General features: G+C 36.7%; 1 protein-coding gene across 3 annotated transcripts; it reads left to right on the top strand.

Moving 5' to 3' along the window:
- Positions 1 to 47: 47 nt before the first annotated feature.
- TRA2A (transformer 2 alpha homolog) lies at positions 48 to 24258 on the top strand. Of its 3 annotated transcripts, none has more exons than XM_026706403.2 (8): positions 48 to 244; positions 9096 to 9229; positions 12284 to 12452; positions 13476 to 13664; positions 18203 to 18318; positions 19742 to 19882; positions 23218 to 23285; positions 23464 to 24258. In XM_026706403.2, the coding sequence occupies exons 1-8, from the start codon at positions 209 to 211 to the stop codon at positions 23472 to 23474; spliced, it is 864 nt and encodes a 287-aa protein (XP_026562188.2). In that variant the 5' UTR covers positions 48 to 208; the 3' UTR covers positions 23475 to 24258. The 3 variants fall into 3 exon arrangements, with proteins under 3 accessions (XP_026562188.2, XP_087771467.1, XP_026562189.2); XM_026706404.2 differs by having other exon boundaries at positions 49 to 244; positions 12284 to 12443; XM_087915341.1 differs by lacking the exon at positions 19742 to 19882.
- Positions 24259 to 27903: the final 3645 nt, after the last annotated feature.

Raw genomic sequence — 27903 nt, 5'->3', positions numbered from 1 at the left:
ATATTATGGCATTTCTGGGCGTGGCACCAGAAGTCCCTCCCCTGCTCTGAGTGTCGGGCGCAGACCTTAGTGACTGAAGCGCCATTTTGCGTTGCCGTCGCTACATCGTAGAAGTTAGGTAATTGGAGGCGGTGGCAGGAGAAAGTCGGGGCTCGTTCTCTTGGATTCCCACTTGTCCGGCCACCTGCCGCCTTAGATACGCGCCAGCATGAGCGACGTGGAGGAGAATAACTTCGAGGGGAGGGTGAGTAGTGAGCGGTTTCTGTTCGGGCCGAGGTGTCGGAGGCCTGGCCTGGCCCTGAGGGCGAGAAGTGGGCGAAGGGAGGGAGGGAAAGGATCCTCCGAATCGGGCGCTGAACGGGTGGAGTCATCGTTCATTACCAAAATGGTTCCTTCTTCCGAGGTGGGGCTACGCTGCATCCCGCCTGCAGGGACCGCGCTCTCGTTGGCTGTTTCGAATCGGTCCTGCTTTACCTTCTTCCGGATCAAGGATCCTCGGACTTAACAAACCGTGATCCCGACTCCTCTGGGCACCATCCCTCACCCCTTTAATGGGTTTGGGTTCTAGCACCCCCTCCCGTTTTTAACCGTTTGCCCTGTCCCTTTTTTTTGTTTTTGTTTTTTGCCATTATGAAAGTTATTTCATTCCGATCGCTTTAAATCCCCCCCTTTTCACTATAACAAATAACATCCCCTCCCCAGAAGATATGCAAGGCTGGTGGGAAGAAAGAGAAAATCGGGAGGGCCGGCTGTAAAAAAGCCCCTTTTCCTGGGGGAGAGTTGAGGATCATTTCTAATAATAATATGATGAAAATGGCGTCAGGATTTTTTCAGGTAAAAATGCTGTTAAGCTTTCAGTATGATTTATTAGGTTTACACCAGAAGACAGAGTCAACATTTTGTTACAATAAGATATTTAAGGTATGGTACTAGTGGATATTTTCTGCATTATTGTGGGCAGTAATAATGAAAAGAGTTCATTAGAAGCTATTTACTACAGTTCCAATTCTAGGTTTACACTATCTTAAATAATTAGGCCATTATTTGATTATTGAAAGGGATTTTTAAATTTTATATAGAGAGTATAGTGGCATACTTTTAAAAATGCTGTCTGGGAAGAGTGTTAACAGTATTTTTAGATTTAGATTTGTGTGCTTGTGTGTATGTTTGTTCTATTACAGTATAAAAAAACTTTGAGATAAATTCGTTCCCCTCCTACCTTATAAATTTGAAAAAACTCATTTTTTAAAAACTGACATCTTGTTACTACTTTTCTCAAAAATTGTAATAGAAGTATCTGATTCAGTACAAATCTTATCCTTGTATAAGAATATAATATTTCAGCCTTTACAATTTATGTTCATTTGTATTTAACAATGATGTTTCATAAAGCGTATTATCCTCACTTATATTTTAAATCTTGAAAAACAAATCTAAATGTAAAGCTGTGATAGGTTTTTACTATATTTAGGATTATTGTTTGATTTTCTGTGCAAAAGTTCAGGAACACTTAATGTTGAAGCAGCAGCTGAAAATTATAAAGAAATGAAACAATTTTAAACCAGGCAAGATAGAAAGGTATATTGCAGTCGTAGTAAAAGAATAAATTGCCCAGTATAATTAAACTAAGACTGGGTGCAATAGAATCCTCTTTGTTACCTTAAAAATAGTTGCTTATAGTATTGAAGTACCATTTTTGTGTGTGTGTTTTGCTGAGATACAGTTCCCTTAATTAAAAATGTCCTGCATTAGCTAACTGCTAGCACTGTGGCTTAATTCAGGTGACATATTTATTAAATTTATATTTTTGCCTATTCATCCATGGCAACTTGAGATAGCTTACAGAATAAAACCACAATAAAAACTAACAAAAAGAATGAAATAAGTTAATAAAGTATAATGTAACAAAATTAACTCCCTCCCCCATCCACCCCATGACAGCAGATCACACGAGTCATTTAATGGGCTCTATCCCATTCTGGTTTTCCAGGCTCGCTGGCAGAACCAGGTCTTTAGTGCTTTCCGGAAGATATTACAGTGGGGGCCATTCAAATCTTGGAGGGGGATGATGTTCCAGAGAGAGGGAGCCACCATAGAGAAGGCCCTTCTTCTGGGTCCCACCAGGTATATCTCCATCTGGGACCCGCAGCATTTCCTGCCTCCCCACTTTGTTGGGTCGGGTAGATGTGACCAGCAAGAGACTCCCTCAGGTAACCTGGTCCCAAACCATAAAGGGCTTTAAAGGTGACAACCAGCACCTTGAATTGCACCCGGAAGCAAATTGGCAACAATGCAGCTCCCGCAGGAGAGATAATACATGTGCACACCAGGGTCTGCACAAAACCATAAGGGCCACTGCATTTTGCACCAACTAGAGCTTCTGGATCCTCTTCATGAGCAGCCCCATGTAGAGCGTGTTGCAATAGTCAAGACGTGAAGCGACTAGAGCATGAGTGACTGAGTCGGGACTGTTGGTCTAGGAAAGGATGTAACTAGTGCACAACCTGCAGTTGTGCAGAGACCCTCCAGGCCACGACTGCCACCTGCTGTTGAAGCAGGAGCCATGACTCCAGGAAAATCCCTAGATTATGCACAGGGTTTGTTTGGGGAAGTGCCACCCCATTCAAGACCAAAGGTGGCAATTCTCCCTGACCCAGTGAACCCCAAACCCAGAGCCACCCAGTCTTGCAAGAGTTTGGTTTCAACCTGTTGCTCCCCATCCAGCCCCTAAACAGCCTCCAGGCACTGCGAGAGGGAGGATACAGCAACACTTAACTCACCACAGGTCGAGACATACAGCTGAATTAGCATATTGGTGATACTTCAGTCCATGGTGATGGATGATCTCACCCAGTGGCTTCATACAAACATTGAACAGGAGCAGAGAGAGTACTGAGCCTTGAGGAACCTTGTAAAGCAGTAGGTGTGGGCTGGATGTCTCCCCTCCTATTAATATTGACTGAGAGCTGCCGCAGAGGAAGGAAGTGAACCAGGACAGCACAAGGTCTCCCACAACCATCCCCTCAAGCCACCCCAGGAGAACCCCTCGGTCAATGGTATCGAAAGCTACCGAGGGGTCCAGTGGAGCAAGGAGGGATGCCCTACCCCCATCCCACTCCTGCCAGAGATCATCAAAAAGTGCGAACAATGCCAATATACAGATAGTCCTCAACTTACAGCAGTTCATTTAGTGTCAGTTCAAAATTACAATGTTATTAAAAAAAGTGATTTTTTTCACACGTAAGATCATAGCAGCATCCCATGATCAAAATTCAGATGCTTGGCAACTGACTCATATTTATGATGGTTGCAGTTTCCAGGGGTCATGTGTTCACCTTTTGAAATCTTCTGACAATCAAAATCAATGAGGAAATAAATCAGTTTCACTTCACAACCTTGTTACTAACTTACCAACTGCAGTGATTCACTTAATAACTGGCAAGAAAAGTTTTAAATGGGCTAAAACTCACTTAGCAACAGAAATTTTGGGCTCAATTGTGAACATAAGTTGAGGATTACCTTACTTCTTTAAAGTCCAGTCAGGCTCAATTGTCTGCCCATATTGTCAGATTTCCTCTTGATTTTATTTTACATTCCCTGTGAAAAAATTCTAATACATCACCATTTCTCCTCTATAGAATGCTTCTTGTGCAGAAAGCCACAAAAGGTGTTTTTGGGCATAACATAACTTATTTATTTCATAGATTTAAGAATGGCCCACCTAATATAAAAACCACTGCTATTTTCCTAGACCAGTTTATCTGAGTTTCTTGAGGTTCGTCTGGCAAGGTGGCTTTTGAGTTATAAAAGTCACTAGCCTTCTCTTTAGGTTTATATCTGAGGTGGACTCATAAAGCTGAGAGATCCACACCAATCTCTTAAGATTTAAAATCTGAAGAACTTGAGCTACTCATTGCACTTTTGAGAAGGTAGCAAAGTCCCTATAATGAATTCAGCAATTTTAATTTTGTTGTTTCCCTGTAGAATATTTCTTATTTTTATAATAAACATTCCATATTGAGGAATACTGTTTAATATTTGTGATTTATATATAGACAGTCCTTAAGTTATGGTCATAATGGAGCCTGGAATTTCCATTGTAAATAATAGCAGGCATAAGTTGAGGCACCCATATGATTGACTCAATTTTATGACCTTTCATGCAGCGGTCATTAAAGGGAGTCAGTGCATTCCTGTTGGCATTTTTGCCAAAAACTATCCAAAAAAACATGCTTCTGACAAAAAATATAAATTACAGAACACTGCGATCTGTCAGAAAAGTGAGCCAGTTGCGAGTTGGACAGAATGCAGTAATGATATAAATGCAAGGATTATTTGTGAAATAGGGTTGCCTTATAATATTAATATGTTTTTGATGTTGACCTTAGTTAATTTCAAAACGTTCGCAAAGATAACTGGGTTACTGGGAAATTCCAAGAGCATATAAATAGATCTGGAAATTGGGAAAAATATCCAGAAAATGACAGTACAAAATTGTATAGTTTGATTGCTTTCTCCCCATCCTTGATATGTTAATAAGTTCACCTTGAATCAAGCTTAACTGAAAGGGGACCTTCAAACCAGGATAAAGTCCCCATATTCAGGGTGGGGAGAAGGCAAATAAATGAAGTACCATATCACTGATACATATATTTTTTAATGTAATTTATTGTTTTCTGTTCTAAAATGACCAATACAGTTATGCAATGTATATATTTAAATTAGATCATTTATATGAATGATACAGAAGTTGTGGACACTTCAAAAAATGTCCCTGAATTAAAACCCGGCATTTCTGAACGTATTGGTGAAGATATACTTTTGAAAAGATTTAAGTGGAAATAGCATCATGGCTTAATTGCATCAGCTTAATTGTCTGCTCTTTCCAAAGTTGTGCTAAACTTAGAAATTTATATGCCTAAATAGGCATTTATATCAATCATTAATTATGTAAATTTAAACCTACATGAATAGTTTTAAAAATATTTAAATATAAGCTATTTTGTTGTCTTAAGTGTTGATAGTGAGCCTTGGATATGTAATTTTTCCCCTTCTATTCAGTTGTGCCCATTTCTCAAAAACTGCCTGGACAAATCCCTGCAGTTTTCTTACAAAGGTTTTTCAAAAGTGGTTTATGTCCAGGGCAGGACTAGAACTCACAGTCCCTAATTTGTAGTCTTGAGCTTTAACAATAACCCCAAACTGGCTCTCAGACTAGAATTATAATACTGTATATTGCGTATTTGATTTACATCTGAGTTTTTTATTCAAGTACAGGTTATCAATAATATAGTACAGAAATTGAGATTTTAAAATTAATATTAAAATTAACAGTGCTAGTAAAATGCTACATTTATGTGTCTCCATCTGTGTTAATAAACTGCTGTCTGTGAAATCTTAGTCATCTAACAATGCAAGTAATCTCTATGAATAAGTCCAATTGAGCAAGTAATCTATAATTTGTTTTATAGGCAGTATTTAGAAATAAATATTCCTTAAAATTATCTAACATGGTAAATTAAAATTGGTAAGTTATAAGATGATTTCAGTTGGCATTTTATAAAATTATGAGTTGCTATTCAGGCAGCTTGAATCAGAAACTGTTTTTCAAATATTAGTACAGGTAGTCCTTAACTTATAACAGATTCATAAATGTGACCCAGGGTAATGTTGCAGGATCCAAACTGGGTCAGTCACTAGGACCAGAGCTGTCAAACTCATTCTGGGGTCCATTTTCTGGCTGGAGAGAAGTTCCCTGGAATGGACTCCTTCCGAGTCCAAAAGGTCGGAAGATAAAACTTCTGGTCCTGGTGACCAACCCAGATCCTTACAACCATTTGTTTAGTGTATGTCAAAAAGTAGTAAAAGTAATCCTTGACTTATTTTGTGAGTGTTTGAAGTTAAACAGCACCGAAAAAAGTAACTTGCCGTATTTTTCTGGACCATAAGATTACCTTTAGAGGAGGAAAACAATAAAAAAAATCTACCTCTGCCTCCCAGCATCCATCCAGTATTCATCTGGCTAGCATCCTGACAGCAAATAGCCTGGTCAGCTTCAGTACGTTATCAGAGCCCCAGCATGTGGTTCATCAGTGCTCCACTCTTCTTGAAAGTCTCAAGTGATGGCGTTCCCACAACTTCCGAGGGCAAGTTGTTCCATTGGTTGATTTCCACTGTCAGAAAGTTTCTCCTTATTTCCAGGTTAAATCTCTCCTTGTTCAGTTTCCATCCATTATTCCTTGTTTGGCCTACAGAAGCTTTAGAAAATAGCTTGACCCCTTCCTCCCTGTGGCAGCCCCTCAAATATTGGAAGACTGCTATCATGTCTCCCCTGGTCCTTCTCTTTACTAGACTAGCCAAGCCCAGTTCCTGCAACCATTCGTAGTATGTTTTAACCTCCAGTCCCCTAATCATCCTGGTTGCTCTTCTCTGTACTTTTTCTAGAGTCTCAACATCTTTTTTATAATGTGGTGAACAAAACTGGATGCAATACTCTAGGTGTGGTCTTACTAAGGCTTTATACAGTGGTATTAGTACTTCCCTTGATCTTGATTGTATCCCTCTCTTAATACAACTTAGGATTGCATTAGCTTTTTTGGCTGCTGCTGCACACTGCTGGCTGTCCATATTTAGCTGGTTGTCCACTAAGACTCCAAGATCCCTCTCCCTCCATTGCACCCAGCATCTGTCAACTCAGTTGAGCTGCTGCCGCTGCCAGGAAACACTAGAACCTTCATTGCCGGCCACCACCACTCATTGGTGGCAAACGAGTGGGCAGTAATAGGTGACAGCTGTAGTGATCTCTGCCGCCTAGAGCAACCGATTGACGATATTCTGGGTGGCCGATCCAACTGCCAATCAGCTGCTTGGCAGTGAAGGCTCCAGCGTTTCCTGGTGGCGGTGCACCAACCTCAACCTCACTGCCACAATATTCCCTCTATAAGACGCACAGACATTTCCACCCACTTTTGGTAGGGTGGCTGTGTCTTATAGTGCAAAAAATATGGTAGATTGTTATAGTATTTCCATGATCATGTGATCAGAATTCAGATACTTGGCAACTGACTCGTATTTCTGACAGTTGCAGTGGCCCTGGGTCATGTAATAAGCTTTTGTAACCTGACAAGCAAAGTCAATGGAGAAGCTAGATTCATTTAACAATCATATCATTAACTTAACAGTTATGGTGATTTACTGAGCAACTGTTAAGAAAGGTCTTGGGCAAAATTCTCTTAACAAATGTCTCAGCACAGTTTTTTTGGCTCAATTGTGATAAATCGAGGACTACCTGCAGTTCCTTGTAATAAGCTATCTACCATTATCTATGGTCTTATGTATTTTCCAGTGTTGTATTTCTTACTCATTCTTCCCCCATTAAAAATCTTTAGTTTTTGAAATTTTTCTGAAGTAGTTAGATTACATGATATCTAATTGTGGAAAAATACTATAGAGAAATACATAAAAGCTGAATTTTGCAAAAGGCACCAAATATGTGCATATCCTTGCTAAAAGTGCAAAATGTTTGAGATTTTTTTCAACTTCATTCAGTATTTTTAAAATGATAGGAAAAAGATCTGAAATTAGAAAAACAAAATGAACATTTTTAACCTGGGGAAAACGGGTCTTTTTGAGATCAGCTTTTGAATTAAATTGAAGTAATCCGTGCTTATTACTTTAGTTTGGGAGAACAAATGATTACCTCCTTTAGATACATATACATACACAAGGTTTGCTCTTTCTATATTTGCCTTGCCTGATACACTTCTGATGGAGTACAAAGTAGACATCAAATCAGGTGGTTAATCCATTTAGCAGACCTATTAAACCATACTGATATTAGTAGTTTAGCTTTGTTTTTATTTTACTGTACAAATATTTGAAACTTGAATAAAATAATCACAATGATAGACATGAATAATGGGATTTATATATCAAAGGTATGGCTAAGATCCAAAGAAGGAAATCAAATTTGCATTTTCAGTACAGATTTGGAACTTGAACAACCAGCACTTAATAGGTATTTTAGAATCAAATTTGTAGTAAGTTGTGCAATCTTTCTGTTTAAAAAAACAAGAGTTAAGACACATTATTTGTATTTGTGTTAGTGGATATGCCATTGTAACTCTTTGAATCTTTGCCTAGAGGTCTACTTCACTTTTTAAATCTCTGGCGAGTGTGTATTTAAGAATGTATTTGTGTGTGTGTGTGTGTGTGTGTGTGTACATGTATATAAATACAAATATAGATAAATATTACAGACTTGAAATTTATCGAATGTAGGGAGCAGAATAGGTGTAACAATATTTGGGAAACACTGCAAAGGAATCAGCGGACTCGTTACTAGAGCCTATATGATTATATCAGTTAAAAGATTTTTAAAATTGCTTTTATAAACTAGTTATTTGCATTTCACCTGCTGGTTATTCCATTTTAGTAGATAAAATTCTGAACATCCAGCAGGGTTTTATAATCCCCACATGCTTAAATATACTAAATGTTCTTTTTCCATTAAGGTTAATGTTCGTGAAGAAATGGAAGAGTTTTTTCCAAGAATGTGGAAGATAAATCAAGATAAAAGAAGGCTAATGAAAAATGTTAAAGATCAGAAAATTAAAATTGAATGGGGGAAAAAATTGAACAGAAGATTGGTCAGATAGAAGCACTTGAATATTTTTAAGGCTATAATGAATTGTTTGAATTGGGGAAGAATACACGAAGTATGAAAAATGAAAAACTCAATGAAGAATGAAGAAAAGTAGAAAGCAAGAGTGAAGTAGCATTAAAAGAATCTGGAAGAATGAATGGGTCCTAGGTTAAGTAAATGTATGGTTTATGTTCCAGTGTCTGTATGATCAAGTTGTAGATGAATTTGCATGATTCCTTAGTTAATAGAGCATTGGTCATTTGGTCCATGTAGGGAATTATTTAAGGAAATTGTACAATGTTAAAAGTGGGTTAAAGAGAACCAATACCCTGGATGGTATTGCCTAACCATTTATTTTTCAGGCACAATCAATAAAATATAGTTACTTTTAACATAAGAAGGTAGGCATTTGTGCAACCAATACCATTTGTAATACTGCTTCTTTTGGTAGGCATCACGCTCCCAGTCAAAATCTCCAGCTGGGAGTCCTGCTCGTGCAAAATCTGAGAGCAGGTCAGGATCTCGTAGCCCATCAAGAGCTTCTAAACATTCTGAATCACACTCTCGATCAAGATCAAAATCCAGGTATGTTTATTAAAAACTTGAGTATGTTAAACTTGATTTGAACACTTCGTTGGATTTTTTACTGGAAAACTTAGATATTATAGAACTAAGATTTTTGTCAGGGCTTGGAAAATGCCCAGAAACTTTATAGGTATCATATAGCAAATTATGACATTGTAGAACCCATCTGAACAGTTGTACTGTGCATTAATGTACTGTTTTCAAGAAATTGTGATGTGCTTTAACAATATGTAAGTGTACACATGCAAATGTAGAAATACAAGTAATCCATTTAAATTCATTGCTTCATGTAGTTATGAAAATACGAAAATATTCCTATGAGAATATATAAACACTATTTGAACAGAAATTAAGAGATTTCCATGACAAATGAAACAAACCATGAAACCAACAATTAAATCAGTGAGGACTTGGTCTGATGAGGCAAAGTTGAAGCTCCAGGCCTGCCTTGATTGCACTGATTGGAATGTTTTTGAAGATGCCTCTGCAGACCTACATGAGCTCACAGATACTGTAACATCATATATTAGCTTCTGTGAAGACTTATGTGTACCAACAAGGAACCTGCAAATATATAGTAACAATAAACCTTGGTTCACAGCTAAACTTAAGGAGCTACGTCGTTCCAAAGAGGAAGCCTACAGAAAAGGTGACAATGCTATACAACCAGGCCAGAAACATATTAATAAAAGAGATCAGAGCAGCAAAAAGAAGCTACTCTGAAAAGTTAAGGAATCAGTTCTCAATAAATGAACCAGCAAACATGTGGAAAACTCTTAAAAACATCACTTGCTACAGCAAACCTCCTTCCCAGGCAGAAGGAAACCAACAACTAGCAGATGACCTGAATATGTCTTACTGCAGGTTTGAAAGGAAACTGCAGCTACCTATCTCCACAACCCACATCTCAAACACACCAACAGCAGCCAAGCCTCCTACAACTGGCCCCAACCCATTGGGTTCATAACCTCTGGTGATCACTGAAAATAAGTACAAGGTCTATTTCACAAACAAAAACCAGGAAAAGCACCAGGGCCAGACAAGATAACTCCTTGCTTAAAAGTCTGTGCAGACCAATTGGCCCCCATCTTCACCCGAATCTTCAATAGATCACTAGAGATGTGCTATGTTCTTTCCTGCTTCAAACCTTTACTATCATCCTAGTGCCAAAGAAGCCCTCCATCAAGGAACTGAACGTCTATAGACCAGTTGCTCTAACATTTGTAGTTATTAAAATCTTTGAAAGGCTTGTGCTGTCCCATCTAATATCATCATGGATCCACTGTTAGATCCCATGCAGTTTGCATACCAAGCAAATAGATCAACAGATGATGCTGTTAATACGGCTCTGCATTACATCCAACAACACCTTGATTCCCCAAATACTATGCAAGGGTCCTCTTTGTCAGTTCAGCATTCAATACCGTCATTCCAGACATTCTTCTAAGTAAATTAAACCAAATAGCAGTACCTGAACACACTTGTAAGTGGATCATAAGTTTCTTAACAGATAGGAAGCAGGAGGTGAAGCTAGGCAGAATCACATCTGATACCTGTACAATTAGCACAGGGCCCCCCCAAGGCTGTGTGCTATCTCCACTTTTTTTCTCACTTATATACCAATGACTGCATCTCAAACAATCCATCTGTTCATATACTGAAGTTTGCTGATGACACAACAGTAATTGGTCTCATTCAAGACGACGAATCCGCATACAGACTGGAGGTTGTACAACTTGCCTCGTGGTGTAACCGGAACAATCTGGAACCGAACACACTCAAAACTGTAGAAATGGTGATAGATTTTAGGAGAAACCCTCCCATACTACCACCTCTTACTGTACCAGTCAACACAGTATCACCAGTAGAGACCTTCAAATTTCTAGGTTCTACTATATCACATGACCTAAAATGGACACCTAACATCAAAAACGTCATCAAAAAAGCACAACAAAATGTTCTTTCTGTGCCAACTCAGAAAGCTCAAACTGCCCAAGGACTGCTGATACAGTTCTACAGAGGAATTATTGAGTCTGTCATCTGCACCTCTATAACTCTGGTTTGGTTCTGCAACCCAACAGGACAGACACAGACTTCAGAGAGTAATTAAGACTGCAGAAAAAACGATTATTACCCACCTGCCTTCAGTCGAAGACCTGTATACTGCACGAGTCAAAAAGAGGGCTGTGAAAATATTTACAGACCCCTCACATCCCGGACATAAACAGTTTCAACTCCTACCCTCAAAACAATGCTATAGAGCACTGCACACCAGAACAACTAGACACAAAGTTGTTTTCCCAAAAGCCATCACTCTGCTAAACAAATAATTCCCTCAACACTATTCAACTATTTACAAAATCTGCACTACTATTACTATGCTCATCAATCCTTATCACCCATCCCCTCCCACTTGTGACTGTATGACTAACTTTGTTGCTTGTATCCTTATGATCTATAATGACTTTCCTAGTCTTTCCTTGATTGCTTATTGTACCCTATGACTATCATTAAGTGTTGTACCTTATGATTCTTGACGATTGTATCTTTTCTTTTATGTATACTGACACTATTTGCACCAAGACAAATTCCTTGTGTGTCCAACCACACTTGGCCAATAAAGAATTCTATTCTAAATTGGGTCCCAAATAAAAATACACAATTTTTTTTCTTGTTTCACACTTTCTTGAATAGGGTGGCAGTGGTCATGCAGTTTTGGGGATCTTTCTATAGTTTACTGTTCCAGTTTAGAATATTAAGACCTGTAGTATTACTTCATTTCTTTGCCTTTAAAAACAATTAACAAATCCATTTTAGGATAGGTAAGGGTTAGAATTTCTTTCAGACATTTCTTTGATATGTAACTCCAACATGTTAACAGCATGTCAGGTACAGATCTTATTCCATAAGTTGCCCATAAGTTTTGAATTGTCTTAAATTTTATCAGTTATATAAATGTTTTCAGTTGTTTTAAACTGTCATTAATAACTTTTAATATTAATTTTGATGGCTTATAGCAGTTTTTATATGGAACTTTATTTTTACTATTTAAAGATCTAGATCCAGAAGACATTCTCATAGGCGATACACTCGCTCTAGATCCCATTCTCACAGGCGGCGATCACGAAGTAAATCATATACCCCAGAATATCGGCGTCGAAGGAGCCGAAGCCACTCTCCTATGTCTAACCGAAGAAGGCACACTGGCAGCAGAGTATGTAGTGTAAGCTTGTAGGAATATTATTATTTTTTTTATCAATTTAAGTCCGCTGGAAGTTTCTACAGTCAAGAAAAAAAGCTAAATTTTTACATTTTCTGCTTTATAAGCACAGCTACATTCATCTTAGCTACCAGAAGTCCCCCCGTCCCGTCCCAAAAATGTGTGTTTTGTTTGTTAAACTTGTTCTTTAGTCCTCTTGTATGCAATAAAGTATGGATTAGTGGTAGCTGGGTGGAAAGAATTAAGAAATCAAAGCAACTTGCTTCTGAAGTTTCTGCTGAAAAATTATACTAATATTTCTCTTGAGAATTGGATTGGCCATGGAGAATACAAGTATAAAGCCTTTCCTTATGAGGAGATATTTAAATAGCATAATTTAAATTACAGGATAACTTGTTTAAAATCAGAACTTCATGATACATGATGATTGTTACATATCTCATTCCACAGTAGATTCCTTTTGTGTGCCTCTAATAATTTTAATGAAAACATCTTTTTAAAGATATTTGATGCGTTAAACAGAATATTTCTGTTTCTTTTATATGCTACTTAGTATGCAGCTTCTTGAAATACTTTACTATCACTATTTCTGGGGCTGAAGTACAGCCACCCTCAGTTGACAGCCATTTGTTTAGTGACTGAAGTCATTAACAGTGATACTCGAAAAGTGATTTATGATCATTTGTCACATAACCATTGCAGCATCCCTGTGAGCATGTGATCAAAATTTAGATGTTTGGCTAGCATGTATTTATGACAGTTGCGGTGATCCTGGTGTCATGCGATCACCTGCAATCTTTGACAAATGAAGTCAGTGGGAAAATCCGATTCACTTAACAATTGTGTTACTAACTCTACAACTACAACAGTAGCAAGAAAAATCATAAAATGGGACAAAACTCACTTAACTGTTTTGCTTAGCAAGGGAAATTTTGGGTTCAATTGTGGTCATAAGTCAAGGACTGCATGTAACTAGTTTAACTGTCTATAAGAAGATACTAAATATTTTATCTTGGTACATTTTAGGCTAATCCAGATCCTAATACGTGTCTTGGAGTGTTTGGCCTCAGCTTGTATACTACTGAGAGAGATCTTCGAGAAGTCTTTTCCCGTTATGGGCCATTGAGTGGAGTCAACGTGGTGTACGATCAACGAACTGGGCGATCAAGAGGATTTGCATTTGTTTACTTTGAAAGAATAGATGATTCTAAAGAGGTAAAAAAAAAATCTGAAATTAGCAGGGTTTTTTTTTGTTTTTTTTTGCAAAGGTTGTCTGAGATCGCAGAAAACAATGCGAGCCGCTGCCACCTCCTCCTCCTCCCCCTCCTCCTCCCGAGCGGACTGAAAGCAGCTAGGGCTGAGGAAACGAAGCCACCTCGGCTCGCGTTGTTTTCTGCGATCTCAGAAAACAACGCTGAGCCTGCCACCACCTCCTCCTCCCCCTCCTCCTCCCGAGCGGACTGAAAGCAGCTAGGGCTGAGGAAAGCAAGCCACCTCGGCTCGCGTTGTTTTCTGAGCCTAGAGCCAGGGCGCTTTCATTGCACGGCGGAGCTTCTTGTTTCAGGAAACACCGGGCGCCGTTGCTGCCCCCTGAGGGGAGGGCGATTCTGGGCTGCGCGATTGGGGGACTTCGTGGCTTTGGGTGGGTGGGTGGGAGCGAGGACAGACGGAGTCCGCGAAGCGGGGCTTGCCTGCCCTTGGTGGCTGCCTCTGCTTAGGGGTGGGGAAGGTGGCTCATCTGGACCAAGGGTGAGTCTCCCCCTCAGTTTCCCCTGAAGGATCTTCCGTTGCTTTTGCCTTCTCCCTATGTCTTCCGTCTGTTAAACCCCCCCACACACACTTATTTTCAGGCGGATAGATTTCGTGTCTGAGCATTCTCACATGACGGTGGGTCTTTCCCCCCCCCTCCCCAAAAACAGTTAAATAAAGATAAAACAATATATCCTCATGCAAGAACTTTTCTGCTTTTGATTACCCCCATGCTTACAAGTTGCAAAGGAAATACGGAAGCAGGGAAGCGGCTGCCCAGATCCGGAGCTCCACACCATTTTTTTTTTCAGAGGGAATCTCACTTGAGTATAAGTTGAGGGAGGTTTTTTTCAGCACAAAAAATGTGCTGAAAAACTCGGCTTATACTTGAGTCAATAAGTTTTCCCAGTTTTTTGAGGCAAAATTAGGTGCCTCTGCTTATATTCGGGTTGACTTAAACTTGAGTATATACGGTAATTTACATTTGGATGCTTGACAACTAGTTCATATTAATGATGGTTGCAGTGTCCCGTGGTCATGTAATCATCTTTTGTGACCTTCTGACCAACAAAGTCAATAGTGAAGCCAGATTTACTTTACAACCGTGTTACTAATTTAACAACTGCAGTGATTCACTTAACAAATATGGCAAAAAAAAGTTGTAAAATGAGCAAAACTCATTTTAACAAATTTGTTCTAGCAACATAAATTCTAGCCTCAATTGTGGACCTAGCTTGACTACCTGCATATATTTGAGATTAAGAGAAATAGATCTGACCAAGTATCTGATTCTGTGAATGAAAAGTAAAGATACAGGTTAGTTATGAGTGAAGGGCCTAATATGTATGTTTGAAATCAATAACAGGTGTTATTGATGTAGGTATATCTTAAAATTAGAAATCCATAGGTTAATGCTAAGGGGAAACTAGATATGAGTGTTAGGAAAATTATAGAATACTTTCATGGTTTTCTCTGAGCTTGGTTGAGGCTGATAGGGTATGTTAATGTATTTAAGCAGGGAGTACTAATGCAATTTTATTTTATTTAGCATATGGCACGTGTTAGCCAGAGATCACCGAAGTGGTTGATTGCTTCTCTGAAAGAAATTTTTTCGGGCAGTATTATCTTTACCTGCAGGATGCCTGAATGCCTTGGAGGCATTTGGGGGAGGCTCCTTTCTTGTTCCTGCACGGTTTATTTACTTATGGGAATCGAACCACCAAGCTGCCGACCTCAATGGTGCACAAAGCCAGTGTCTTACCCACATGAGCCACTGCGGCACCTACTAATGCAATATCAGAACAAAATATGTATTTTGCACAAAACCATATTGTGCCTCGTGTAGTTTTATCTTGGCGCAATGTTAACCCTATTGAACAATAATATTGTTTACTATTTATAGGTGAAAAATTAAAGATATGTGTGAACTTGGCCTGTTTGTAATATTAAAAAATGTTATAGCTATTACACTGCTAACTCAGGGTATAATTCCATAGCTCAGCAACTTCATTTTAAACCAAATATTTCATACTGCTAATCCAATTAGGCAGCAGCATCCAGCTAATCCTTGTTGATCTCAAGCAGATTTAGCAATTTGCATGGAATTACTAGAAAAGTCAGAGCTATGGGGAGGCTTAAAAAAGAAGCAAGCAATAACAAGTTCCTTTGTTTATTATGAGGAAATTACATAAATATTAATCATCCAAGAGCTGAATTCATCTAGAAAAAGTATGTTTATTATTGCTAAGTTCTTTTGGAAAAATTAGGAAGAAATTACATGCATATATGATCTTGCTCATAAAGTTATCTTTAACCTATAGTTAAAATCTACAAAAAATGTATAAAAAGTAGGGTTAAAATCTAACAATAGTTGGACAACTTTTGAAAAAAGAGATATATAGTAAACCTATCAATTAATCAGACATAATTTGTTCTAGATGAAATTTTAAAAGATTCAGTTATTTATTCAATTGAGACAGTTTGATTCCTGCCTTTAATATTCTGCTTTATCTTTCCATTGACACTATAATGCATGAGTTAAATCCTTAGAGCTAAGAACTATGTTAGTATCAAATCAAGTTTGAGTTGCTTTTAGATTGAAGTAAAGCAGTTGAAGTTTTTGCATATTATAAATAAATCTAAATAGTCCAGAGTTTATGGTGCATCACTTTCATGATTCTGATTCTTGTGATATGTGTTTTTATAAATAATACTCATTTTACTATAATTTGAATTTTAGTAACATTTCTGTGGGGGAAAGATTCATACAATACAAACAGAAATCAAAATAAACTTACTTGAATGAAAAAAATTATATTTGTAGAGTTGATACCAAAATTGGAATTAACATTGATAGATTATTTTTTCCATTCTTAGTTTTCTAAGCTATCAAAATAAAAAAATAACTTTAAACACATTATACAGACATCAGTGTATTGAAACAATACAGTGTATGCTTTATTATGCTTTATAACATAATAAAATGGAAACATTTATTTCTGTGGAATTAAAAAAACACTAGGTGGCAGTATAGTCTACAATTAATGTGATTTTAAAAACATTAAATAGGGATATATTGAATATTCAGTTTTCCTGTTACTTTGTTTCAAGCTATAAATAATACAGAATTAGCTGCTTCTGTCAATTTAATCCTAAATTATTCATTATCATTGTACAATAGGGCAATTCTGTTTTATGCAAGGATATTCTGAATAAACATTCTCATGTCTTATCATATAGAAGCAGTAATTCTCTATGGAATGACATTAACTTTCTAACAAAATATTTGATAGCAAGCATGCATTTTCCTCATTAAAGGAAATTACCAATTTTTAAATGTCTTAACGTAATCATATTATTTGATTCTTAAGCTAAGTACATCATTGAGAATCTTTTGAAGAATAATTTAGTCACTTGATATAAAGCAGCAGTGACAGCATATTTCAACATCTCTGATTGGAATGGAGCCTAATGTAAAACTAGCCTCATGTTATATTAAACACATTTTAAAAGCTATTTTTATTGTTACAATAGTAAAATACACAGGGAAAAGTTTATGTTAAATAGTGAAAATAGATACCCGTAAAATAAAACAAAAGAAGCAAAATGGGAAAACATTCCAGAGACACATTCTTGTCATGTTTTTAAAAAGACAACATTTGACTTACTACGCAGTGTGGAATATATATGGGAGCCTAAATTTAAGCTAAATTTAATTAGCTTTCCATTAAGTATATGTAATACAATTGTCATTCCTACATATTATCCTTTTTTAAGTTTTTCATCTGATGTAGGCAAAGCTTCTCTTTTCCAATGTTGTGCCAAATTTGTTCTTGCAGTTGTCGTATATTTTAGTAAATTGTGATATTTTTCATTTACACCCAATAAAAATATTTGTGCATTCAGTTCAGATTTTATTTTTAGGATTTTTCTGACCTTTTTACTTCTTTCTACCACATTTGAGGGTTTTTTTTAACATAACCACCACAATGCAGCATGTTTAATAAGATACTAATTGAAAAGTCACATAAACGGAAGTCTGTTCTGCAAAAGAATAAGAGAGGGTTAAAGGATCTATGAAGAAAGTAAAGACAGAAGATATAAGAGGAACATGAAAGCAGAAGTTGTACGTGGGGTGTTTTTAAGTTATATGTTTAGTTTTGTATTTGTAGGATTAAATTTTTGTGTGTTTGTGTTTTTATGTTTATTTTATATGTAGAATTTTAATAATGTTTATATAGATTAAAAGATAACTGGGATCTCTTCTAGAAGAGCTATCATTGAAATCTCAATTATACCCAGTTCTTCTAGAACAGGGTTGTCAAACTGGATTTCTTTGAGGGCCGGATCAGCATTATACTTCTCCATGGGCCAAGCCGGGAGCGGAGGAAAACAGGACGGATGTCTCCTGCAACAACCTGCTGGTCAAAACAAATGGAAGTTAATTTGTAGATTACTAGATACAGACATAAGAGGGTTATATATTTTTTTAATCTTTCTTGTAGGCAATGGAACATGCAAATGGAATGGAACTGGATGGTAGAAGAATCAGAGTAGATTACTCTATCACAAAGAGAGCACACACACCCACTCCAGGCATCTATATGGGCAGACCAACTCAGTAAGATATTTTTATTTCAATATTGTCTTAATCCTATTACTATGAGAAATGCATTTGCCATGGGACTTTAAGTGAAATGGTCAGTTCCTTTACACATGTTCTAATCTAATGACTGTTTTATTTCACTCTTATTGTTTCTACAAATGTATTCTATGGCTGGCATTTTAAGTGAGATCTTGGAGCCCAGTGAATAGGAGTAAACATACACAAACTTGCTTATTCAAACTAAAAACAATCCGTCTCACTAGAGTGTTCCATCAGTAGGTTTCAAAAGATTGGCTTCCAATACAACATAACAAATGATTCCAATATTATGCTATAGACATAGAAAACCAGTGGAACTCCAAATAAGCCCATATGTTCCCTTTTATGTTTTGGTCCTGGAGCTCCAGAAATAGGTGGAATTGTCAACTGTACTATTTCCTGAAGAATAAATAAATATTTTTAAAATTACCATAAGATTCAATGGAAACGATAGTGGTACACATTTTTGCAGTTTTTCTTGAGAAGTAGCTCAGAACCTAATTCAATTAAGAGGCTTTCAATTCAGGACAGGCCATGAACAGTATTGCTCCCTAATGATTGGCTTCAGTTTTCTTAATACACATGTACAAGGCCTACCTACCAAGTAAACAACATACTGTACTTTTGTTTATAGCATCCTGGAATTGAACATTACAGCATGTCATGAACAGTTTTCTATTTGCCAACTGCCAGAAAATTACATTCCTCCTTTCCCTATATCCAACCAAGAGCTCCAGAGAACACTGTATTTGTTAAATGGCCCCAGTCTTATAACACTGGACAGTATAGCAATAGCACTTGGACTATACCACCCCATAGTGCTTTACAGCACTCTCTGTGCAGTTTAAAGTGTCATCAGCAAATTGCCTCCAGCAATCTGGGTCCTCATTTTAATGACCTCGGAAGGATAGATGGCTGAGTCAACCTTCAGCCGATTAGGATTGAATTCCAGGCTGTGGGCAGAATTAGTCTGCAATACTGTATTCTAACCATTGTGCCATCGGCTTCAGAATAACTCAGTGAACAGAACTCAATGAACAGAATAACTAAAATGAATAATGTTAAAGAAATTAGAATAAAGCCCAATTAAAAATACTACAGGAATATATACATACCGAGGAATGACCACATATCATTTAACGAGTTGAAAACTTGCTTTAAAAACTTCCTGAAGCATATTTATTCATTTCTTTCCCGAGCTTAGGATACGACTTGAATACATTTTGTAAATCATTTTCAATATGATGCCAGTTTGAATAATTGCTGAAATTAAGTCTACTATGAATCTTCAGTTCCTTCATTAGAAGTATTGTCTTCATCTTGAGACAAAGTCTTAAACAGATGTATAGCTTTCAGCATAACTTGTCTGAATTCTCTCTTTTTCTAAAAAAAAAAATAGCAGTGGAGGTGGAGGAGGAGGGGGAGGAGGAGGAGGAGGAGGAGGAGGAGGAGGAGGAACTGGCCGTCGCCGTGATTCCTATTACGACAGAGGATATGACAGAGGATATGACAGATATGAAGAATATGATTATCGCTACAGGTAAGTATTAAAATTATATGTGGAAGTTATGGAAAACTTTTAATCCAGGCAATAAATTCCGATATAGTAATGCTTAAAAGATTGTGAAGCTTTTTGAATGTTCAGTATTTCTGCATAAATATGACCTAAGACATCTGTTCTCCATGCATCCTAAAATTACATAAAGAGAACCTAATTATAAAGCAGTGGGGTGGGAGGGAATTATACCTCTTCATTTATTTATTATTTCTATAATGGCTGTTGCCATTGAGCAGCAATAATTGCATTTAAATGTAACTGCAATTAAACGTTCCACTGTTGAACAATCCTGCACATTAGGTTGAAAGAATTTTAGCTCATTCCTGCTTTCAGAATGCTTCAACTTCTAGAGAGCCAGTGTGGTCTAATGGTTAGGGCACCAAGCCAGTAAGCAGGAAACTGAATTCAAGCCCCGTCTTAGCCATGAAAGCCAGTTAGGTGACCTTAAGCCAGACACTCATTTTCTTTCCCAGCTCACAGGGTTATTGTGGGGAAGGGATGCACAGAACATTTTTCCATAAGTCTTTCAGCCAGTGCGGGGAGAGGAAAAGAGAGAGGTCAGACAAATTATGTTGAAAGTGTTCTGACCTAGGCTTCCCCCAAAAGCACTAAGCAAACCTTTTGACCCTGAAAAACCCCTTTTATTAAACGAAGGGGTCTTTCTTGCATTCATATTCAGCCAAAGGCCTGGCAAACAATCTTTCAAGGGTCTAATTAGGAATATAGATCTTATCTAGTCTGGAGAGCTGCTAAGTAAATATTTTCAAATGCAATGCTGACAAGGAAAAGCTTGGCACAAAGTCTCTGAGATGCACAGACAGCTCTTCACACTGCTGCAATGAACAGAACAAATTGTTTCCTGCAAAAGCCCACTCCCCTTTTTCTCTTCTTTTAATCCCTATGGGAGGGGCCTTCACCATTTTTCACCATTTACCTGTGGACTTACTCCCACGTCAACAGCTGCCAAAAGAAAATAAATTGTTCTTTTCTTTTGGCAGCTCTATGCATGTGCAGGCTGGGAACCAGCTCCAGCTGCTCCCCCGCTTTGAAAGTAGCTGATAACTGCCAGCCTGCCCTGGCCCTATCTCTGACTCAGAGCCCTTGTCCAAGCCTTCCTCAGCCTCCAGGACTGGCCCATGTTCCTCCCCAACCTCCTCACTGTCTGATTCTGCTGCTAGTTTCACTAGCTGCCACCAGGCCACAACAGAAAGCTATAAATCTATGCAGAGGTCATTTCATACCATCTTGGAGGTGCGTGCCATTTTGGGAAAGAATCTGCCAATCTACCATGTTGCCTTCTATACTGAAGCCACTTGGTATAATCCTGGAAGTGATAATTTGGGAGCAACAATTTTTGGATTGCAAGAATTGCAGCTGTGCAGTCTTGATCAATGAACCCTTCCTACGGAGGTTAACAATATTATTGAATTGCATCCATTTATACAGTTTGCCCGATAGTGGATCGGCAGTCCAAGTTACTGCTCATACATTACATGGTTTTTCATTTGTATTGTTTTAAGTAAATAGAAACAAATAATGTTTTAGCCATTTTATTGGCTGGTATTATTATGATATAATGAATATTATTAAAATACTCAGGATACCATAATAAAAGCAATTAAATAAAATAGCTAATGTGAAAACAGACAGCATTATAATGAATATTTTATGAAATGAATATTTCATAAAAAATGATGAAACTTTGTAATTTGGGTTGAGGGAAAGGTGACCATCTTATTTTATACCCAACAGGTATATAAACTATTTTGCTTTATTGTCACTTTTAAAATCCAAACTGGTAATAGCATATGCATTTTCTAAGAAGGAATATTCTTTGTTTCTTAGTAGAAAACAATCAAGCATAGTCTGTTAATTATTGTCTAAAAAAAAATATAAGTGGGGCGTCTTCTATCATTGCATGCTCTTGTATTTTTTTTTAGGAAAAAATAGATCAGGATGAGATGATCTTGTTTGTATCCTATGAAAAAGGCAAAATAAATAGGGAGTCCCATGCAGTTTTAAATTTTCCATAGATGCCTTGATTCTGCCTGACATTTAAAAAAGAAAAGAAAAAATATTGGCAGAGATTATTGAATTACAGTTCATTGTAAAGGCTTAATTAGAGTGTGACAAAATAGTTAATACTATTTATTGTAATATTCTTTCATCAGTATAATTGAATCACTTTAAAATCAAAGGAAAGATATACAGTGTGAGAAATAAATAATAAAATGGAAATGGAAGAAAATTTGTTCGGGAAGAAAATACCCTAGGAAGTGCTTGGATGACAAATAGGGCAATTTGAAACTTCTACACAAAACTTCTGATCATTATGACCTGCATATTGGGAAGTTATTTAAAAGTAGAATGTACATTTGTGCTAAGCAGTCTACAGCTGTTATATAAACCAATATAGGTAGTTCCCACTACTAACCGTTTTGGGGAACGGCAACTCTGTCTTTAATTGATTTTCAGTTCCCAAGTGAAAATATCACGTGACAATACTGGACTTAACAACTGCAGTTCCACTGCAATTGTTTAGCAGATCACATGACCACAACTTCCTGCTGCCTTCCCCATTGACCTTACTTGTTCGAAGTTGACTGTAAAAGTCACAAATGGCATTCACGTGACCACTGGCTGCTTCAGTCACCATAAATGTGCGCCAGTTGCAAAATGCTCAAATTGCAGTTATGTGATTGTGGGGACACTGCATATGAATGGTCACTAATTGAGGTAATAAGTAAGTGAAATGGATTACCTGTGTATGTGTAATCAACTTACAACCACAATTGACTAAAAAAAATGCATCATAGTTGTTAAAGAGGGTTTTGCTTCATTTTACTACCTTTACTACCTTTCTTACCATAGTTTTTAAGTGAATTAACTAGTTCTTAAATTAGTAACATGATTATTAAGCAAATCCAGCTTTTCCATTGACTTTGCTTGTCAGAACGTCACAAAACTTGATCTCATGATCCAGGTCATTGTAACTGGTATAAAATACATGTCAGTTACTAGGCATCCAAACTTTGATCACTTGATCATGGGGACGCTGCAACAGTCATAATTATGAAAAATGGCCATGTCACTTTTCTCAGTGCTGTTTTAACTTCAGATGGTCACTAAATGAATGATTATAAATCAAGGATTATCTGTATAAAATTTAATTCTGTTTTTTCATATTATAAACCCTACAAAGTTTTTCAATTAATATCTTCAAACCTCATTTAACGTATATTAATGTGAACTGCTAAAATGTATGAATATGGAAATGAGCCACTGTCAACAGAAATACTTTGCATTTTCTTTCAAAGGAGGCGATCACCGTCACCATATTATAGTCGTTACAGATCAAGATCAAGATCTCGTTCCTACAGTCCAAGTAAGCATAATTATATTAATTGTAAAAATGCATAATCTTAATATAGTGAGATATTTTAAGAACAGCATAGAAAATGCTAATACAATATACTCTCCTTTCAGAGACAACTAAATTAATATATGAGCTGATTCATGAAGGTATTAATTTATAGTTACAGCACTTTTTTTCTTTCTTTCAGGACGTTATTAAGAAGAGAAGTTAGTTACAGAGCAAATACCATTTTTCAACAGCATGTTCCGATCCTAGCTTTTCCTGTTGGTTCCCTGCCATTATCCTGTATCTAATTAAAATGTTCCTGGTTAAGATGTATTTTCTTTTGAAATACCCATTTTCAACTCTTCTTACTGTAATATTCCAGGTGTAATTGTTGTAGTTTTATGTACTTAAATATCTTTAAACAAAAATTAATGGGAATCTAAGAGTGGTAAAATATTTTGTAATTCATGCATTTGTTTTTTAAACAAGTGGATTTTTGTTGACTCTCATGGAGAAAGAACATGTGCTAATGCCTGCATGTCATATTTTCAATAAAACTCTCATCTTTATGGTTTAAAAAAATCCTCTTGTCCAGTTTGTTTCATTTTTGTTCACAATTTTGTTTTGTAATCTGAAGCCAGAATTTTCCTGTATTTTCATTTTAATAATTAAAACAATATTGGACTGGAATCCCTCTGAGGGGAGAAGAAAAACTTCTACCCGACACACTTTCTTTAATGGGCTTTTGTAAAATAATCCCAGTGCTGCTGACAGGAAAATAAAATTTGTTTTAAATACCAGGCTGACCCGCAAAGTATTCCTCCTATTTTTATTATCCCATAATCAGGATAAGCCTAACTGAGTGAATAAGAAATATTTGATTTGTTCACACACCTCTGTATGAAACAAATTAAGATGAAGCAGGTTCTATTTAGTAGTATTATCTGAAATTGTAATTATTTGACTTCTCAAAATAAATTTAAATTGTACAAATGCAGTTGTTCAGTATTTATATCATTTGTTAAGAATTTTTAGATTTAAAACTGGGAATAGATAATTCAAAGTAACAAACAATTAGATATGTTGATAAGCTGAAGGTAAACTTCTTGTGTCTATCTTTACATTCCAAGAAAAAATCACTTGAATACACACTGAACTGAAAAACAATACAAGAATTAAGATCTTAAAATTCAGCCCATGAAAGTGGATTTAAGAATATGATCCTTATCATTTTCTAAATTATTAAAGTTTTAATTATACATGCAAATATATTACAAGGAAAAAAATAGAGAAAAAGTGCAGGTCCCCTAACTGGGAAAAAAAACCCTACCTTTCTGTAATTAGAGATTTAAATGCAGTCAGTTGTTTCATTTTTTCCCCTAATTTTTCATTTATGGAAAACCCTGTGCTATAGCTAGAATGAAAGAACTGCCATACTGTAATGCTATAAACTTGCTGTTCAATAGTTACAATGGAAGAGAAGATAGGGTTGCACTCTGGAGTCCTTGGATTGTAGTACATTTCAGGAAAGGAGAAGTTAATAGTCACACAAAGGTATAGATGATATAAGCATTAATATTAATAATTAGAAAATCTCAAGTTACTTCCCCACCCATCTACTGCTACTATCCTCAAGAAAGAGTTATTGTCTTAATAAAAAGAAATAGTTGCATTGCCATAGCAGTTTTGATAACTGCATTCCTTCTATGTTTCTATCTTGCTAACATGCCCCCACTTCTCCAAGAACTTGTTTTCCTCATAGTTCTTCCCTTTTGACCTTTTGGAGGGCAAATATGTGTCTGCCTTACTCTTCTGGAAACAATTACTGAAAAGACCAAATGCCAGCCAGAAGAATAGGCAATCTACAGCCACCTTTTGAAACTGGCCTGTCCCAGGTAACAAGGTAAGCCAATTTTGCCGACAGTTGTTCTGTAGCTCCTTTTGTCAGGTACCTTACATCTTGCACAGTGAGTTTTTACTTGTAAGGAATTGTCAGGTTAAAGCCATACAAAGCTGGAAATACCTCGCAGCTATGGGTCATTTTGAATAACATAAAGCCAATGAATAGTATAAAGCCAATTTGCAGGATTGCTGTTCTCACCTATCCCTGCTTCTCATTTAGGAGAACTATAGTGTTTGAAGTCTATATATTTTATAACTACACAAGCAGATTTTTTGATATCAAAGTAATTGGTTGGTGTACCAATTATGGTAATAGCAGTTGGGGAGCCCTTGAGGTCCTGGTTTTTATGAATTCACTTGGGCTTGTGTAGTTTTAGGCAACTGGTATTGCATGAAATGGAGTTAAATGCCCAATTGTATAAGGTTCTGAGGCATAAGGAAAGGAAAGTATTGAATAATTTCTGTCAACAAATACTATGTCTTTGGTAAGTATAGGGGAGTTTGAACATAAGCTGTATTGCATGGCATTTTCAATTGCTGGTAGAAAAATTCATGTCTTAACAATCTAACATGCACATTATGCTCTTGCAAATTTGCCCTTTGTTTTCACTATGTATAAACCTTGATGGATAGAGGCTCAATATAGAAAATAATTGGCCTTAGTGATTGAGGCTGAGTGGTTTATGCCTTGAGGGTGCCTTAATGGGAGCCCTACAAAAAAATGCTGTGCTGAAGCATATTTTTAACCCAGAATCTGTTCCCCAGAATCTGTAGCATCCCTTTCTATGCTACCAAAAGAAAAAATAAGATTCTGGGCTAAAAATATGCTTTAGAAGAGTAGTTTTTGTAGAGCTTCCATAAGGCACCCTCAAGGCATAAACCACTCAATCACTAAGGCAGTTCTCTTCTATATTGAGCCTATACCCATCAAGGTTTATACAGCATGGAAACAAACTCCATATTTGCAAGCTCCAGATGGAATTATGAAATAGGCTTAAGACAATTATTTAAGAGTTTGGACAGCCAGTTCAATGACTGTTGCATGCTACTTGGCAATTGTAAATACGTCATACAACAGAAACCCAATTTTTAGTAACATTGCTTCTGCTGCAGAAAAGCGAAGGAAAGAAGATAGTAAAACAAGCTCATTATTCTAACAAAATTAAACTGCCATGAGGACTATTGGCTTAAAATCCATTAAAACTGGTCTTCATGGCTGTCATAGTCAGAACTTTGCCTTATTTTCTTTCGTTTGCTTCCTGAGATGTTGGAAAATCTAGTAGGATTTGCTTCTGGGGTTTCTGGAATTGAAGCGGGCCTCAAATGACTTTAATGAACCTGTGAAGTTAGACCTTCAAACTGTATTGCTTTGCCTTCTCACAGAGTTATTTCTTTGATGCACTTTGTGAAACACCAAATTTCCTGCTTGCAGGAGAGTTATAGTTTGTTGTAGTCCTCTCAGGTCACAATGTAGTCTGACTTGCCATTGGCACTGCTCCTATTGAAAAAACGTGTAGCATATCAGTAATTTGACCATGGTCAAAATAAATATCTTGAATAGGAATTAACTCAAAGTCTAAAGGCATTGGTTGCCCATATACAATTCCATAGAGAGACATCATTAAACTTAAAAGTTGGACTTTTGATAGCCTGGAATACCATAGGAAGTATAGGAGCATGGCAGCAAAATCCATCTGTATCATCTGGAAAGGGTACCACACACTAGGAAGTTGGGAAAGATGTAATCTTACTGTTCTTCCCTTAAAGTGCTCTCTTTCTTAAAAAACAAACTATTGATTATACAACTAAAATGTCAAACAAATATACACAACACACAGAAAAAAGGAAAAAGAAAGAAAGTTAAAAAACCGATTAAAAACTATCAGTTCTATTATCAACCGTCTATGGTTCCTTATTTGTTATCAGTATTGGTGACATATTTACAAATACATCTTATTGCAAATACATAATTACTACCTCTTTTACATTTTACAGTATTTACTATTATATTTTCTATTTTTGTTCTATCCAGTCATACCAGCATTCCCAGCTTCTATAATATTCTGATATTAATATTCCCTTAAAGTACTCTTAATACTGCATAATTGCCAAACACCTCATCTGCCTTTATATTAATTTCTTTGTCCAAGTTTACTTAAACTTCTGGGCTGATTATTTTCTTCATTATCTTGGTCATATAGTTATGCTACATGGACAGTGGTTGGTGCGGAATACATATCCTGTCTTATGCTTTGCACTCTTTCTTCTCCCCCACATATTGTGATGAAACTGGTATCACAGTAAAATTTAAATACTTCATTGAAATTCGATATACCTTTTCAATTCTCCATTAGCTTTTTCTCTACTATTGTAAAAAAAATAAAAGGCTTAACATAGCAGAGTTTTTGTAAGTCATTGAATATCAGGTTGAGCTTAAAGCTGAACCTTCTGGGGCATGCAAATATGTGTATTGAAGGCCCCCAAACCAAAAGCTAGTACTGTAGATAGTAAAAACTCACATAGGTGAAGAAAGAATGGACATTTGCTAATATCAGCACATGAAAAAAAAATCTGGTCTTAAAGCTGAACCTTGTGGGGCATTCAGATATATGTATTAACCACCCACAACACCCCCAAATATAAATGCTAGTAGATAGTAAAACTGTCACATAATCTGAGAGAAAAGGATATTTGCCACAATCAACGTGTAGAAAAAGAATCTCTCCAACTCATCAAAACA

This window comes from Pseudonaja textilis, chromosome Z, assembly GCF_049901715.1.
Source record: "Pseudonaja textilis isolate UNSWEBS1 chromosome Z, rPseTex1.2, whole genome shotgun sequence".
NCBI lineage: Eukaryota > Metazoa > Chordata > Lepidosauria > Squamata > Elapidae > Pseudonaja > Pseudonaja textilis.
Note: the sequence above shows the minus strand (reverse complement) of the source record. Positions and strands in the feature narration are given on the sequence as shown.

What these genes read in the sequence shown, in the direction of transcription:
- TRA2A (XM_026706403.2), top strand. Translation starts at nt 209, where the DNA reads ATGAGCGACGTGGAGGAGAATAACTTCGAGGGGAGG. An exon ending in AGAATAACTTCGAGGGGAGG is followed by an intron (nt 245 to 9,095) that starts GTGAGTAGTGAG and finishes TTCTTTTGGTAG; the next exon opens with GCATCACGCTCCCAGTCAAA. An exon ending in CTGGCAGCAGAGTATGTAGT is followed by an intron (nt 12,453 to 13,475) that starts GTAAGCTTGTAG and finishes GGTACATTTTAG; the next exon opens with GCTAATCCAGATCCTAATAC.